At 42.7% G+C, this 13,588-nt stretch overlaps 1 protein-coding gene across 2 annotated transcripts in view; it reads left to right on the forward strand.

The window, feature by feature from the left end:
* POU2F3 (POU class 2 homeobox 3) overlaps nt 1-13,588 on the forward strand; it is a 155,752-nt gene that overhangs the window by 68,428 nt on the left and 73,736 nt on the right. For both annotated transcript variants that reach the window (XM_068242873.1, XM_068242874.1), the window contains exon 3: nt 4,168-4,199. In XM_068242873.1, coding sequence (XP_068098974.1) covers nt 4,168-4,199 — 32 coding nt within the window. The remainder of the gene's footprint in view (nt 1-4,167; nt 4,200-13,588) is intronic.

Raw genomic sequence — 13,588 nt, forward strand, 5'->3', positions numbered from 1 at the left:
CATTAATAACTCAGCTGACAATTTCCCATAAATGTCCCAAATGAGGTCTTAAGATCTCTCCACACAGTCCCTTCTTAAAATAAAGCATATAGCACTGGTCCACATAGATCAATAAAAAAATGGAAAACCTCAGAGAAGGGAGAAAAAAAGGAGGAAACAGGATCATTCCAAATCTATTATAAAATGGCCCTTTGTGATTGTTATTAGACGCTACTCACATTGGGTGGTTGCCCAATTGTAACTAAGTGGGGAAAATCTATCATCCACTGGGTCCCTATTTCTTCTGGTCGATGCCAAAGTGCAGAATGGGATAAAGTTGGGGACTAATTGAAAAATGAAGACGGAGGGGCAATGTGTTAAGGAGGATTTGAAAAGTAGTGATAATAAATATAAAAGATGTAAATGCAGTGGAACCTTGGGTTGCGAGCATAATTCGTTCTTGATGCATTCTTATCTGAAGCACTCTTAAATCAAAGTAAATATCTGCATGAGGATTAAACTCTGAAGATTCGTTCCAAAATCCGAAAACATTTATAGAAAATATTTAACCTCCCTAGCGGTATGATTGCTTCCAGGTTTTAGGGTCTAAGAGCAGTGCATTTTTTTCCCACAAGATTTTAGACCCTAAAAATCATACCTCTAGATAGATCTGCTGCAGCCCTGCACATTACACAACTCCCATGGATCCAGCTTGGGGTTACCACTCTGAGCTGCAGATTTCCATCCTGCGCCTGACCCAGGGTTACCGCTAAGGAGGTTGATACATAGTACTGAACTACACAAAATAAAACTGTATAAAAGACTTTCATTATAACTAACAGAATCATTGCTATCTATTGGCTCACCCCAACCTTTTTTTTGTGCATGGTTTTAGCAAGCAACTTAACCAGTGACAGTTACTTTTGATGATTTCCCAGAAATGTGACATTGTACAGTCTCTACTGTACAATTAAGTACAAACCTGCAATGTCAAAGGGAGAAGAACCATTAGCTCAATTGTAACAACATGATGCAATTATACATTCTGTGCTTGTATATCAAGACATTGATTTCTTATAGTCAAAATTTTAGAGCATTTTTTTTGCTTGCCTTGCAAAGTGCAATTAAACCAAATTGCTTGCTATCCAAGGTGTTAATTTATAACAATTACCTAACAAACTCCTCTGAGTCAGGTAATTTAAAGCGTTTTCATTTGCACTTAAAGAGACACTCAAGCGGAAAAAAAAAGAATGTTTTGTATGTGTAGTACAGCTAAGAAATAAAACATTAGGAGCAGAGACATACAGTAAGTCTAATATTGTTTCCAGTACAGGAAGAGTTAAGAAACTCCAGTTGTTACATATGCAAAAGAGCCATTGAACTCCACGACTTTCAAAGTCACAGAGAGCTCTGTCTTCTGAAGCTTGTTATCTCAACTGTCAGTCACTGTATTTTCTTTTTCTCTTCAGAAGACAGGTCAATAGTTCACTGAGCTGCTCTGTAAAATCATTTAGATTGCTGAGTAGTGTGTAAACTGCAAATATTAGAGAGTGATGCAATGTTATAAAAAACACTGTATAACTGAAAATAAAAATATGAGAATATGTTCTTTGCTACTAATGTTCTAATAATTATCCCTACTACACAACCAATTCATTACTTCATAATTTTTTTTTCACTTCAGTGTGGTATGGTCCACTTTTTTGGGTATTGCGCATATCTTGCTAAGTGTGCCTCTCATCAATAAATAGTTCTACTGAAACTTAACAACAAAAGTTATGTTTGTGGTTATTAATCTAATGCTTGAAATAATTAGTGTTTAGACACAGATCCAGCAAGGGACTTTTTTTGCTGGAGTTGAGTTGAGTTCAGTTTTTCAAGGCGTAACCTAAATTCAAATATTTCCTTGCACAAGGAGCTTTTGGTTTACACCAGGGTTTTCTTCCAGGACTGTGTGTATGTTTCAGATGTCTCAATCTGAAATTTAAATAGTAAATTCCCATTCAGAAACAATGTAATTTGTTATACATGATATCCACATGTCAGGGACGTAACTACAAATCATGGGGACCCCAGCAACACTTTGAAGGGACCCCCAAAGTTCACACCCTTACCCTTGCCTCCCCTTGTTGACCCTCACAGCCTGGGGGACCGTCTCACAAGGGCCATACATCAACAGTGGCCATCAGGATCTTCACACCCATAACAAGTGTAGCCAACACCTGATCTGAAAGATGGACCCCAGAGGGAGTGAAGTAACAGTTGGGGCCCCTTACAGCTCTGGGCCCCCCCTGCAGTTGCAGGGTCTGCTCCCCTGTAGTAATGCCCCTGACATATATGTATTTTTGCAAAGGTAGGTTTCATAACATTGGTAAACTTCACAACACAAAGTTGCCACTTGAAATCCACAAATAAGACAAAACTGCTTTTGGCTGTAGCCAGCGTTGTGGTGATCATTACTAAAACACATGCTATGTAGGTTCAAACAAGGCCAATGCTGAACCTAGATAGTGTGGATGATCAATGAGATGCAACATTTTCCGAGTTGATGCAAATGTATGTACATTTTTATGCAAGTATATGCAGTTTGAAAATAAAATGAACCAATTAAATTAAACCCGGGTTTAAATTGATTGGTCCATTTTCAAACTGTATATATTTGCATTAAAAAAATGTGCCTACATTTGCATCAACTTGGAAAAATAAGCATCTAGTGGCATTAGATCCTGGCATGTTTGTTTGCTTAACTCATTTGAACTGTATAAGCCCCTTGGATTAGTGGTTAAAAATCATCTACTATACACAATACACCCAGATCATTTTGAATTCTAAAAACTCATCCTTCTTAAAAAGACACTTTATGAATTTCAGCAGTGTATGTAACTGATGATACTGTATATGCATATGGTGACATACAGTACTCAACAATAAAAATCAAAAGCAAACAAATCACAAAATCAAAACCCAAAAGTCCTCACCCACAGTTTCAGTCCACATGCAACAGAGTCTCTCTGTGTTCTCAGCAAATCCTCTTAATTGACAGCTATCCGCTATCACCAATTGATCCACAGCACCTCGTAACAAAAGGACTGAAGATCGATTAATATTGTATCACTGTAGAGCTATTTAACTGATTGCCTAGAACCTTAAATTAAATTTATTATGTTCAAAAATAAAAAAAGATGCATTTTTTTTTTTTTTGCAGAATAAAAAAGAAAAGTAATTGCTACACCAATTGATAAATCATTGAAAACATCTCACTGCCTGCTTACTCCCCTCTTTCTCAAGTTAGTCTCGAAGCCACACCATCCAACTTAAAGGACCACTAACACAAAAAAATGTAAAACTTAAAATACATAAATATATATAGGGTACAATGGTTAATTTGCATATATTCAGCAGTGATGCCCTGGGAGACATCTCAAGCTCACTCCAACCTGAATTATCGCAAATTCTTTCTGTTTTAAGAAAGCAAACTTTTTTTTTTTTTTTTATAAATATAATATATACACCTTTCCCAAAATAAAATGCACTATAAATTATGTTTTACCTGTGTTGTTGTCACTTACAGTAGGTAGTAAAAAGCTTACAGATCTTACAGATTTTGGACTTGTCCATCTCCTCATGGGGGATTCAATAAAGTGCCTACACAAATATGCCAGCCAGCTTCCCTTCTTTACTGAGCAACTGCATTCAGTAAATGCTTTTACCTGTGGCTACTGCCAGCCCCCTGCAGCCGTCCTGCGCCAGTCCTCAATGATGCTCCGGTCCCACGGCTTAGTTTTGCTTCTGCTGAGTGATCAGTTGGCGGGCCACTGCATCTCCACAGCCCTGGCCGCGCACGTCCTCGTTTGCGCTCCCATCTGTAGTTTTCTCTTACTGTGCCTGAGCAGGACACTCTCGCTGATGGGAGCATGAACGAGGCAGAAGCTAAAGTGACTGGAGGATCTTTGAGGACTGGCGCAGGCACAGGATGGCTGCAGGGGGCTGGCAAAAGCTCTAGGTAAGTGAAACTTTTTCTCCTGCATTAAGTTTAGCAACAGAATAACTGATAAGCATTACTTAATGTTACTGACCTACAAAAAAAATCCCTTGTTTAAACCCATTTCCCACACTCTGTATTTTACATGTTTGCATGTCTGCAAGTTGCTCTTGTTTCATCATATTTTTTCTATTCTTCTGTTTTAGGTGAGAGAGACGGCATGGATTTTAACAGACAGGTATGTAAAACATCCAACTGACCAAAAGACTAAATCATTCTTTGCATGTCACAGACCATTTGTCTGAAAACACAAGGGTTGCAAATAAGTAGCATGGTGTGTGCTCCATTCGAAGCAGCACATGACTTATGATGGTTACAAAAAAAGCCTCTTGTAAATAAGGCACAACATGTAAAATTGTATTACCAGGATATGCAGGGCCGAAACTACCGTAACTACACTATCTCTTCCTCTCATGAAAGCTAAGTACCCACGGCCGGATCGATTGGCGATCTTCACCAACGAACAATCATTCCCCGATCCATTTGACTGAATCTGCAGCGTCATTGGCACTGGCATGATCATGTCAATAATCATTTGCACGATCGCGGCAAAACCTGCGAAAGTCAATGAGGATCGGAATGATTCTCCATGATTTAATCCAGCATGGTGGTCGTTCACAAACAAACGATCGCTGCGGGTTGCATGAGTCGTGAAACATAATTTAACAAATACTCATTAAACGATGTTGCACTATATTCTAGAAAAATAAATGTTCATCATGAAAAATCGTTTTGAAAAATTGTGTTGTGGGTATGGACCTAAACACCCTGTTGGTCAACATAAAAATGCTTACTGTACGTTATGCCCTCAGATTTGCCCTCATTTTTTCTCTTGCATCAGAACTCGTGGTCTATCAAATGGTACAAGAAAACCCTCACTTGGCACCTTATTAACGCAGCCAAGGTGCTGATAGCCAGACGTTGGAAACATCCAGACCCACCGGTTCTGCACAATTGGCTTAAAGGGAAGGTTCAAGCAAAATAAAAAAATGAGTTTCACTTACCTGGGGCTTCTACCAGCTCCATGCAGCCATCCTGTTACCTCGTAGTCACTCACTGCTGCTCTGGTCCCCCGCTGGCAGCTTGCCGACCTCGGAGGTCGGCGGGGCGCATTGCGTACATTTTTACGCATTACCACTAGTGCAGGAACACTAACACATACATTTTTACGCGTTACTGGTTTAATGAACCAGTAACGCGTAAAAATGTATGTGTTAATGTTCCTGCACTAGCGGGAATGCGTAAAAATGTACGCAATGCGGCCCGCCGACCTCCGAGGTCGGCAAGCTGCCAGCGGGGGACCAGAGCAGCAGTGAGTGACTACGAGGTAACAGGATGGCTGCATGGAGCTGGTAGAAGCCCCAGGTAAGTGAAACTCATTTTTTTATTTTGCTTGGACCTTCCCTTTAAGGAAGTGGATAGGATTCAATGTATGGAGGACTTGGCCTCTACGTTGCATGGGACGGATGAACAGTTTTGGAACACCTGGTTCAGCTGGTTCGAATTCAAGGATTCCACCGAGTGCTCCATTCTCATTTCCAACTAGAATAGTTCTGCTGCAGGTATGCGAAAGGGAGTTAGGCCTCATTTCCATCTGTCTGCTTCTGTCCGCTTTTCAGCAACATGTATCAATCTGTAACAATGATGTGCTCAAAACAGCGGACAGAAGAAGACAGAAGGGCACTAACTAGAAGCGAGCCCTACGGTCTCGTTCACATCTACTTAGTGCAGATGGCAGTGCAATCAGAACGCAACACGTACGATCGCACGCCATCTGCGCCGCTACCTGTTGTGCTGCTGATCCCATCCATAGACAGTGATGGGATAAGCTCTGCGCCTGCGGGCAAAATGCAGGCAGCAGTACACAAGCGCATCATAGCTCATCGCACTGCTGCACAGCGCAGTATATGTGAACGGCAGAATGGCGGTCTATGCCCTTTAGCAGTTCCTGTGTGTCACCACATCATACGCACTTCCAAATGCGCACAGAAGTGCGTATGATGTGGACAAGCCCTAAGGCTGTGCCCAGGATAGTTGCCCCATGGAGTTATGCTTCCTATAAGGATAGCTCTCAGCTTGCACTTCAACTATTCGCCATTCCATTCTACACTTTTTTTCTGTTCATTGCTGACTCGTAGTCTCTCTGTCTTTTTCTTACTGTCTGTCTTTTCTATCCTGGGGACAGTTTTATGCTACTCCGGGTTTGTTGGGATTATTCATATGGCGGGCGTCCAGCTGTGAGTACCTTAATTAGCATTGGTCTTCCCAGGTTTATTGGCACTATTGTAAAATGACAAACACCCCTTTTGCTTCATATGTGTTACTGTGATGATTTGCTCAGCTGCCTGTGCAGGCAGGCAGCCTTTTGACCATTGTGTAGGTTTGCATGCTGCAGGACTCTGGAAAGAAGAGCTTCTGTCAGTTTTGCAGCTTGTGCTTGCAGAGGAATTTGCATACGTTGTCATGCAAATTGCCTGGCCACATTCATTGGAGGCGTGTACTATAAGTACTATGTCTTTCCCACAATGCGTCGCTGGTCATAAGGATTTCGTCCTATGTAACACTCCTGGTGGGGTGTCAGCCTTACTCTCTGTTTGAAGATCAGCTTAGAGTAATTCCTGGAAACTGTGCTAGGCAAATTTCCCTAGTGCAGTTAGGATTGTTTATCTGTTTTGTTTGTCTGTTGTGATTGTCCTGTCCCGGCGGTGGTCGATAGGAAGTCGTTCTGATCTCTGTTCTTGGAGCATAGCTGGTGCAGCAGTTGCTACCAGCTATCTCTTCTGTTCTGCCTCTCTGGATCGCGCTAGCCACTTTTTGCTAGCGCTGTGGATCCTTCTGTTCTGTCTCCTGGGATCGCGCTAGCCACTTTTCGCTAGCGCTGTGGATCCTTCTGTTCTGTCTCCTGGGATCGCGCTAGCCACTTTTCGCTAGTGCTGTGGATCCTTCTGTTCTGCTACTCTGTACCTGGATCGCGCTAGCCACTTTTCGCTGGTGCTGTGGATCCTATCTCTCGCTTGTCCCTGTTTTCATGTGTCTGTCTTGTCTGCTGCGACCGCTTGCTGGAGGCTCGGTGAGGTAACCGTTAAGCAAGCGTTCGCGTCCTCTGTTTCATGTTTGTCTGTCGATGGTTAGTTAGGCGTGCTTGTCTCTATTGTGCTTATCACGTGGAGACCGCGCATAACCGCGTGCACTGTTGCGAATGAGTGCGGTGTTCACGGTTAGCTAGCGTTTGTTGTTTTCCGCATCTTCTCATTGTATTATTTGCTGTGCCTTTGCTACCCTCGTATTCTATCCTGATCTGCCTTGTGTCACGTCTGGCGATCGCACCTCTCGCGATCGCGTTCCTGTTTCATATCTGCTGTTGTGTATGCACTGTCGCGGGGTGGCGACTAGGTTGGCGCACACAGATACAACCTGTCCCTTTGCTCGTTCTCATTCGCAATCGCCTTACTTGCGATTGCGTTCTGCGCTTCGTACAAATTCCTGTCGGGCATTTGTGGAGGTACAGAGGATTGGTTCCTCTGCACTCCCCAGCGCCATCTGCCGACAGGAATTTTCCCTCTACGGGTGCCACCTTTTGCTGGGTGCCTGCAAATATATACGCTTGTGGAGGATTTCCGCCGTATCAGCGCACGCGTTGTGCGCTGATCACGGAGAAAGTTCCACAATCGTTACAGTTAATACAGTTACTAAGTTAATGAGTTCTCTTTGACTGTATTCTATTACAGACGCTATCTTAAAAAAGTCAACTGTGATGGGTCCTTTGGTGACGTGTTCCTGTTATTATGTTTTTATAGCGCTGTCTGAAGGCACTGGTTGGCTATCAGACTTGTTTATTGCTTTTAGTTTTTTAACAGGACTAATATTTCTATGTTTGTTCCTTTTCATAATTTCCACTGTTTGTATCTGTCTGAAAACCTCTTTTGTAAATAAAGAATCTTTAAAAAAAAAACCCTGAATTAACCTTACACGCCCCACGCACTATAGCATTACTGCTATAACGGCGCCTAGTTTCGCCATGCGCCGAAACAACCTGCTTCGGCCTGCAGTTCTACCTTCCAGGGTCACTGCAATCCATGCTCATGCTAATGTAAGTACCAAGAGTTACCGTTCTGGTAAGTGCTGGTCTGTGTGTAGCCATGTAGCCCAGTGCTAAGGCTTTGCCATCCGGGGAAGTGTTCCTGGGCGAGCTGAGCTCTTGTTTTTGCTGTAGTTAAATCAAATCAATGTTTATTTGTCATACGCACAACACAGCATTACAGCAGCAATTGCTGGCAATTAAGCAGGCAGCTGGAGATTGCTGAGGAAGAAATGAGGAGCAATTTAAAATATGTTTATGCATAATTCATAGAAAACAATGTTCTATTAAATGCAGATTAACAGAAACGGTGCTTGAAATTGGGCTTTTATGTTACTGCAAATAAAAATGATCACTTACTTTTTTTCCCCTGTACCTCATTAGCATGCATAAAGTGAACCTGAAGTGAAAAGAAGCTGATGAGACCTGTATCCATAGTCCTAATCCTAAATAGGGCTTCTCTAGAATCCTATAGTCCCATTTTGGTTTCAAGTGTTAAAAATCTAGGTGTGAAGTTTTGTTTGCCCAGCTTGCTTGACTGCAGTTTTTAATGTTAATTCGGTATTCATACACACAGGTTCTATAACCGCTAATTAGTTATCAGCGAGGGTTAAAGGGAATATGAAGTCAATATAAATGTATAGGATAATGAATTGTATGTGTAGTACAGATAAGAAATAGTACATTAGTAGCAAAGAAAACAGTCACATATTGTTTCCAGTACAGGCATGATCCTATGTGGTCTTTGTGCTGAATAAATTTCATGTGTTAGAAGTGCTGGTTAGTGAATTCTTGGGAGGTTATCCCACACTTACCTCCATTTTAACAGGTTTTTTTGTTTTATTTAGTTTTTTTTGGTTACATTTTGGGCACCCCAGTTGCTTAACCACTTGAGGACTGCAGTGTTAAACCCCCCTAAAGACCAGGGCAATTTTCACTAAATTCGCCACTGCAGCTTTAAGGCCAAGCTGCAGGGCTGCACAACACAGCACACAAGTGATTCCCCCCCCCCTTTTCTCCCCACCAACGGAGCTCTCTGTTGGTGGGGTCTGATCACACCCCCCCATGTTTATTTTTGTTTATGTAAATATTTTTGTATTTTTTTAATAACATTTTCTATTTATTTATTATTCCCCTGCTCCCTCCCTCCCCCTAGCCAGCCAATGACATGATCGGCTGTCATAGGCTTCAGCCTATGAGAGCCGATCGTTCTCCTGTGTGGCAGGGGGACAGACGTGTCACACGGCTGTCCCCAGTACATCGCTGCTGCTGATCACAGCACTGTACTTAGTGAAAAGTTCCGCCATCTAACAGACTCCTCCTGAGCGGCGATCACCACTCGGAGACTGAAGGTGGGACGGAGCTCTGCCCCCCAAGCAGGAGATGCGCGCACAGCCTGCGTGCGATCTCCTGCAGTAGCCGGCCCCAGGACCTGACTCCAATTGGCGTTAGGCGTTCCTGGGGCTGCCGCCGCGTTCTCACCCATGGGCGTGACGCAGTCGTTAGGTAGTTAATGTACTAGTTTTACTTCTGTTGGGAAATTATTATTTTTTATGTGTAGCTATCCTGCCAACATGGCTATTCAGTACCTGTACAAAGTATATTCTCTGTGTAATCATATCTGGGATTTGTGGTTCTATGAAATCAGCTCTGAAACAGTTAATTGCTAAATAGTTTGCTGTTTGCAGTTTTCCCACCTACATCTAGGTGGAGAATTCTTCTCACCTAGATTTTGTAAACAATGAGAGAAAGTCTAAAGTCTTAGCTCAGAGAACAGAGAATTTGCTAGAAACTGGGTTGAGTGAGCAGAAAAGAACTGATTGAGCTCTGAAGAGGAGAGCTTTACTCAGAGCTGTTGAGCTATCTGGAGGTGAAATCCTTTCTTCACTGGCACCAGTGACTGCATCCTTCCTGAAGAGGAATGTGACAGACTGTGACAGACTACTTCACATGGCTGCTTCATTCTGCCTCATCTGAAGGAACTGTAAGCAAGCTACTGACCAGCTGATAGTGAATCCAGTTTATTGATATGTTTATCTGCCTGCATAGCAGCTCCTGGAGATTCACAGAGCCAGCTTTGAGTGATTCCTGTTGGATTGTGACTTTCACATGGTCAGGCCTCCCATGGTCTTATACAACTCAGCTCCAGTTAGGACTAGAGGCAAAAACTCTCATATTGGCCTAACAATCTGCTATGATATGTCTAGGCCCTGGGTGCCCAATAGGTCGATCACAATCGACCGGTAGATTGCAACCGCCTGCTGAATAGATCACGACCGCCTGGCCGCGTCCAGTCATAATTTGAAGCCGCGCAGCTGCGGCTGTCAGATTTTGCTGCCTTAGCAACATCAGGGAGAAGAGGGGAGAAGTGTGGCTAAAAGGGAGAGGAGCAAATGAGGCTGTGTGACTCACAAAGCGTCTCCTCCCCTACAGGCAGCCTGCGTGTGCAGCGTCTTCTCCCCTCCAGGCTGCCAGGCATAGTGCAGAGCAATGTGGGCAAATAGCTTCAGGAGGATTCTGAAGCTATTTGCTATGTGTGAAGGTGGGAGGATTGTGGACTGAACTGCTGGGATATGGAGGGGGTTCATGACATGTAGGGGAGAAGGCTTCTGCAGCTATTCGCTAGGCTTGGGGGGGTGGTGAGAAGAATTCTTAGGTATGGTGCGGGGAGGGGGTAGATCTCATGGACTCTGCAGGAGGTGAAGTAGCTCGCGAGCCTAAAAAGTGTGGGCACCCCTGGTCTAGACCTATCTGAAGAGGATGATTCATATATATCTAATAATCCAGCTTGTGTCATCCTCCTGCTGCTGCTCTCCTGAGTGAAGCTCCTTGTGGATTACAAATACTGTTTTATACAGTATATGAGCTTTAACTGCTGGTCTGCTGACTAACTTTGGCCAGTGTTTTGGGAAATTAGCTTACATTTTTATCTGAGTTTGATTATAACAGACCATTTATACATTTGTCATTTAGAGGGCACTTAATGATTTACTGTAATTTTTGGGATTTGACATCTCTGGATTTTCTGGTGCTTTTGTGGGCCAAACCCTTTCCAGAGACTTTGGAGGTGTCATTCTCTATTGCATTCCTTTGGAAGCAACTGCTAGTATTCCATTATTGCCATGACTCTTTGTTGCCATGACTCTGGGTTCAGATGCTATGACCTATCTTTTATATTGCTAGAAGGTAAATTCTTAATTTTATCTTTATTACTGGGTCTCCGGATCCAATAAAATGGCTTAGCAATATACTGCTAGTATATGTGTATCCTGGAGGCTGTGGGTGTCACCAGATGGACAAGAGCAGGACCCATCTAACAAAGCTACACCTATGGGTGGGCTACATAAGTTTTCATGAATTCTCTTTTTGGGGGTGTGACCACAATAGGGGTTTCTTGGGCAGTTCCCCGCAGGTGTATATGGTGTATGCTTCTCTGGCAACCTCAGTATGTGAGAGCATCTTTGTGTACATCTTTTGATTATAAATGTACATATAAAGATGTACTGCACTATATTTGGCTCCTGATAAAACTGTATTTGGCTCCTTTTTTGTTTCTGGAAGGTTCCGCAGACTATCCCGGACTCTCTCTTGCTAACCTGTTTACATATGTGTAAAATTAGAGTCAACAAACCATACAGATTTTATTTTCTTCTAAATGTTGACAGAAGCCTTTGTGAATGATTGCCCTATGGGGAGCCCCATCTTGACTTCCAACAAGTTGCTAGCGGTCTTCTCATAAGTCTCTTGTATTGTTGATTGCATCCATCACTCCTCCATATTGCTAGAAGTTTTCTGTAGATTGAAGGGTTACAGCCAAAAGCAATCAGCCACTTCGAGCTTCAGCACTTGGGTCAGCTAAGGTGTTTATGGGCAAGGCTCCCTATAATCCTAATTGGCTGCAGCTCTGAGTCTGCCATGAGAAAAGAGCAATGTAAATGTTCTGTGTCTTGGCTCATAATCCTGCAGGCCTCACTTATACACTCATATTTGTAAAGTCAGAGGGATCATGTGACTGGCTTATGTCAGTGGCAGCAAGACATTCAAATGAATCCTTCAGGGCTTTTCCCCACAAACATTTTTTCATTCTTTTGTCTTTGAAAAGAGAGTTACAACCAGAAATGAGGATAATTCTCCATAATGGACACTTTGATAGTAGTGGCTGGATAGTGAACTGGGTAAGGGCTCTGCCTCTGACACAGGAGATCTGTGTTCAGATCTTGGCTCTTCCTGGCTGGTAAGCCAGCACCTATAGTGTGTGCCACCCAGTGAGGAGACCTTGGGCTAGACTCCCTAACGCTACTACTGGCTTCTGAGCGTGTCCTAGTGACTGCAGCACAAGCGCTTTGAGTCCCCCATGAGAAAAGCGCAATATAAATGTTATTTGTTTTGTCTTGATAGCAATAAATACCTGAAAGAGATAATTTGATAGATGGTGAACTAGGAAATTCCAGGACCGAAAAAAACACAAAGAAAGAGAAACTAGGAGCCATAGAGCAATAGTGCAATATGTCACTGTACCCAAAACATTGTGTTATAGCAAAAGTAGTTAGGTAACAATGATTCTGCAACCACCAATAAGGCCCATGGAGAAATCCCTGCCTCCTTGGGTTGTCATGATGACACTCCTGGAGAATTTAGAATAGTACCTAAAATAGGGACATACTAGAATACTACCTCTAAACAGATGTGTAACAGTTGGAACCAGTGGATGGAGGTACCCAAAAATATAAAACAATTAAAACAGTTTAAAAAGAACAGGTAGTTGTTTGCTAACATTCTCTGTGAAAACATAGCAGCCATTATGACTGTATAATTCAAATTTTATTGCATACAAAAAATTAGAATGTGACAACTTGTTTCTCGGGTGTTCCCCGCTTCTTCAGGTCAATAACGAATAAAGTGCAGAGTGACTTAATGAAAGAGAATGAAAAAATGAGAATTAAAGAGCAGCTTTTTGAAAGAAATAATAACACTAAGGGCTTGATTCACAAAAGAGTGGTAATTGATAGCACGACCGTTTTCGCGCGAATTTTCGCGTTTCACGCGATCGCGAATTTTTGCGTGGAACAATAACATTTTTGCACGCAAACACAAATTATCGTGCGCAAACTATATCGGTTTCGCTAGAAAATTCGCATTTGCGCACGAAAATTTGCACGAAAACGGCCGTGCTATCAGTTAGCACTCTTTTGTGAATCAAGCCCTTAGCCTCTTCCTTCTGTTCTAAAACTTAACTAAAGGCACAGCCATATGCACTGTACTATATCCCAGACAGCAGCTGCATACCCCATGACAATCCCACACTGTCCAGAAAAAGTAGCTAATGCTAGCAATTCTGCACTCTCAATGTACCCCGCATTACCTGCAGATGTGCATACTGCAGTGTCCATCCCCACACAAGTTCTAGTTTTTGGAGCTATAACCTCCTTTCCAAACTAAAACCACTATCCTGCCATCCTAAGTGTCCCCCGGCGGCAACTGTGCAACCT

The sequence above is a fragment of the Hyperolius riggenbachi genome, chromosome 6, assembly GCF_040937935.1.
Source record: "Hyperolius riggenbachi isolate aHypRig1 chromosome 6, aHypRig1.pri, whole genome shotgun sequence".
NCBI classification, from domain to species: Eukaryota; Metazoa; Chordata; class Amphibia; order Anura; family Hyperoliidae; genus Hyperolius; species Hyperolius riggenbachi.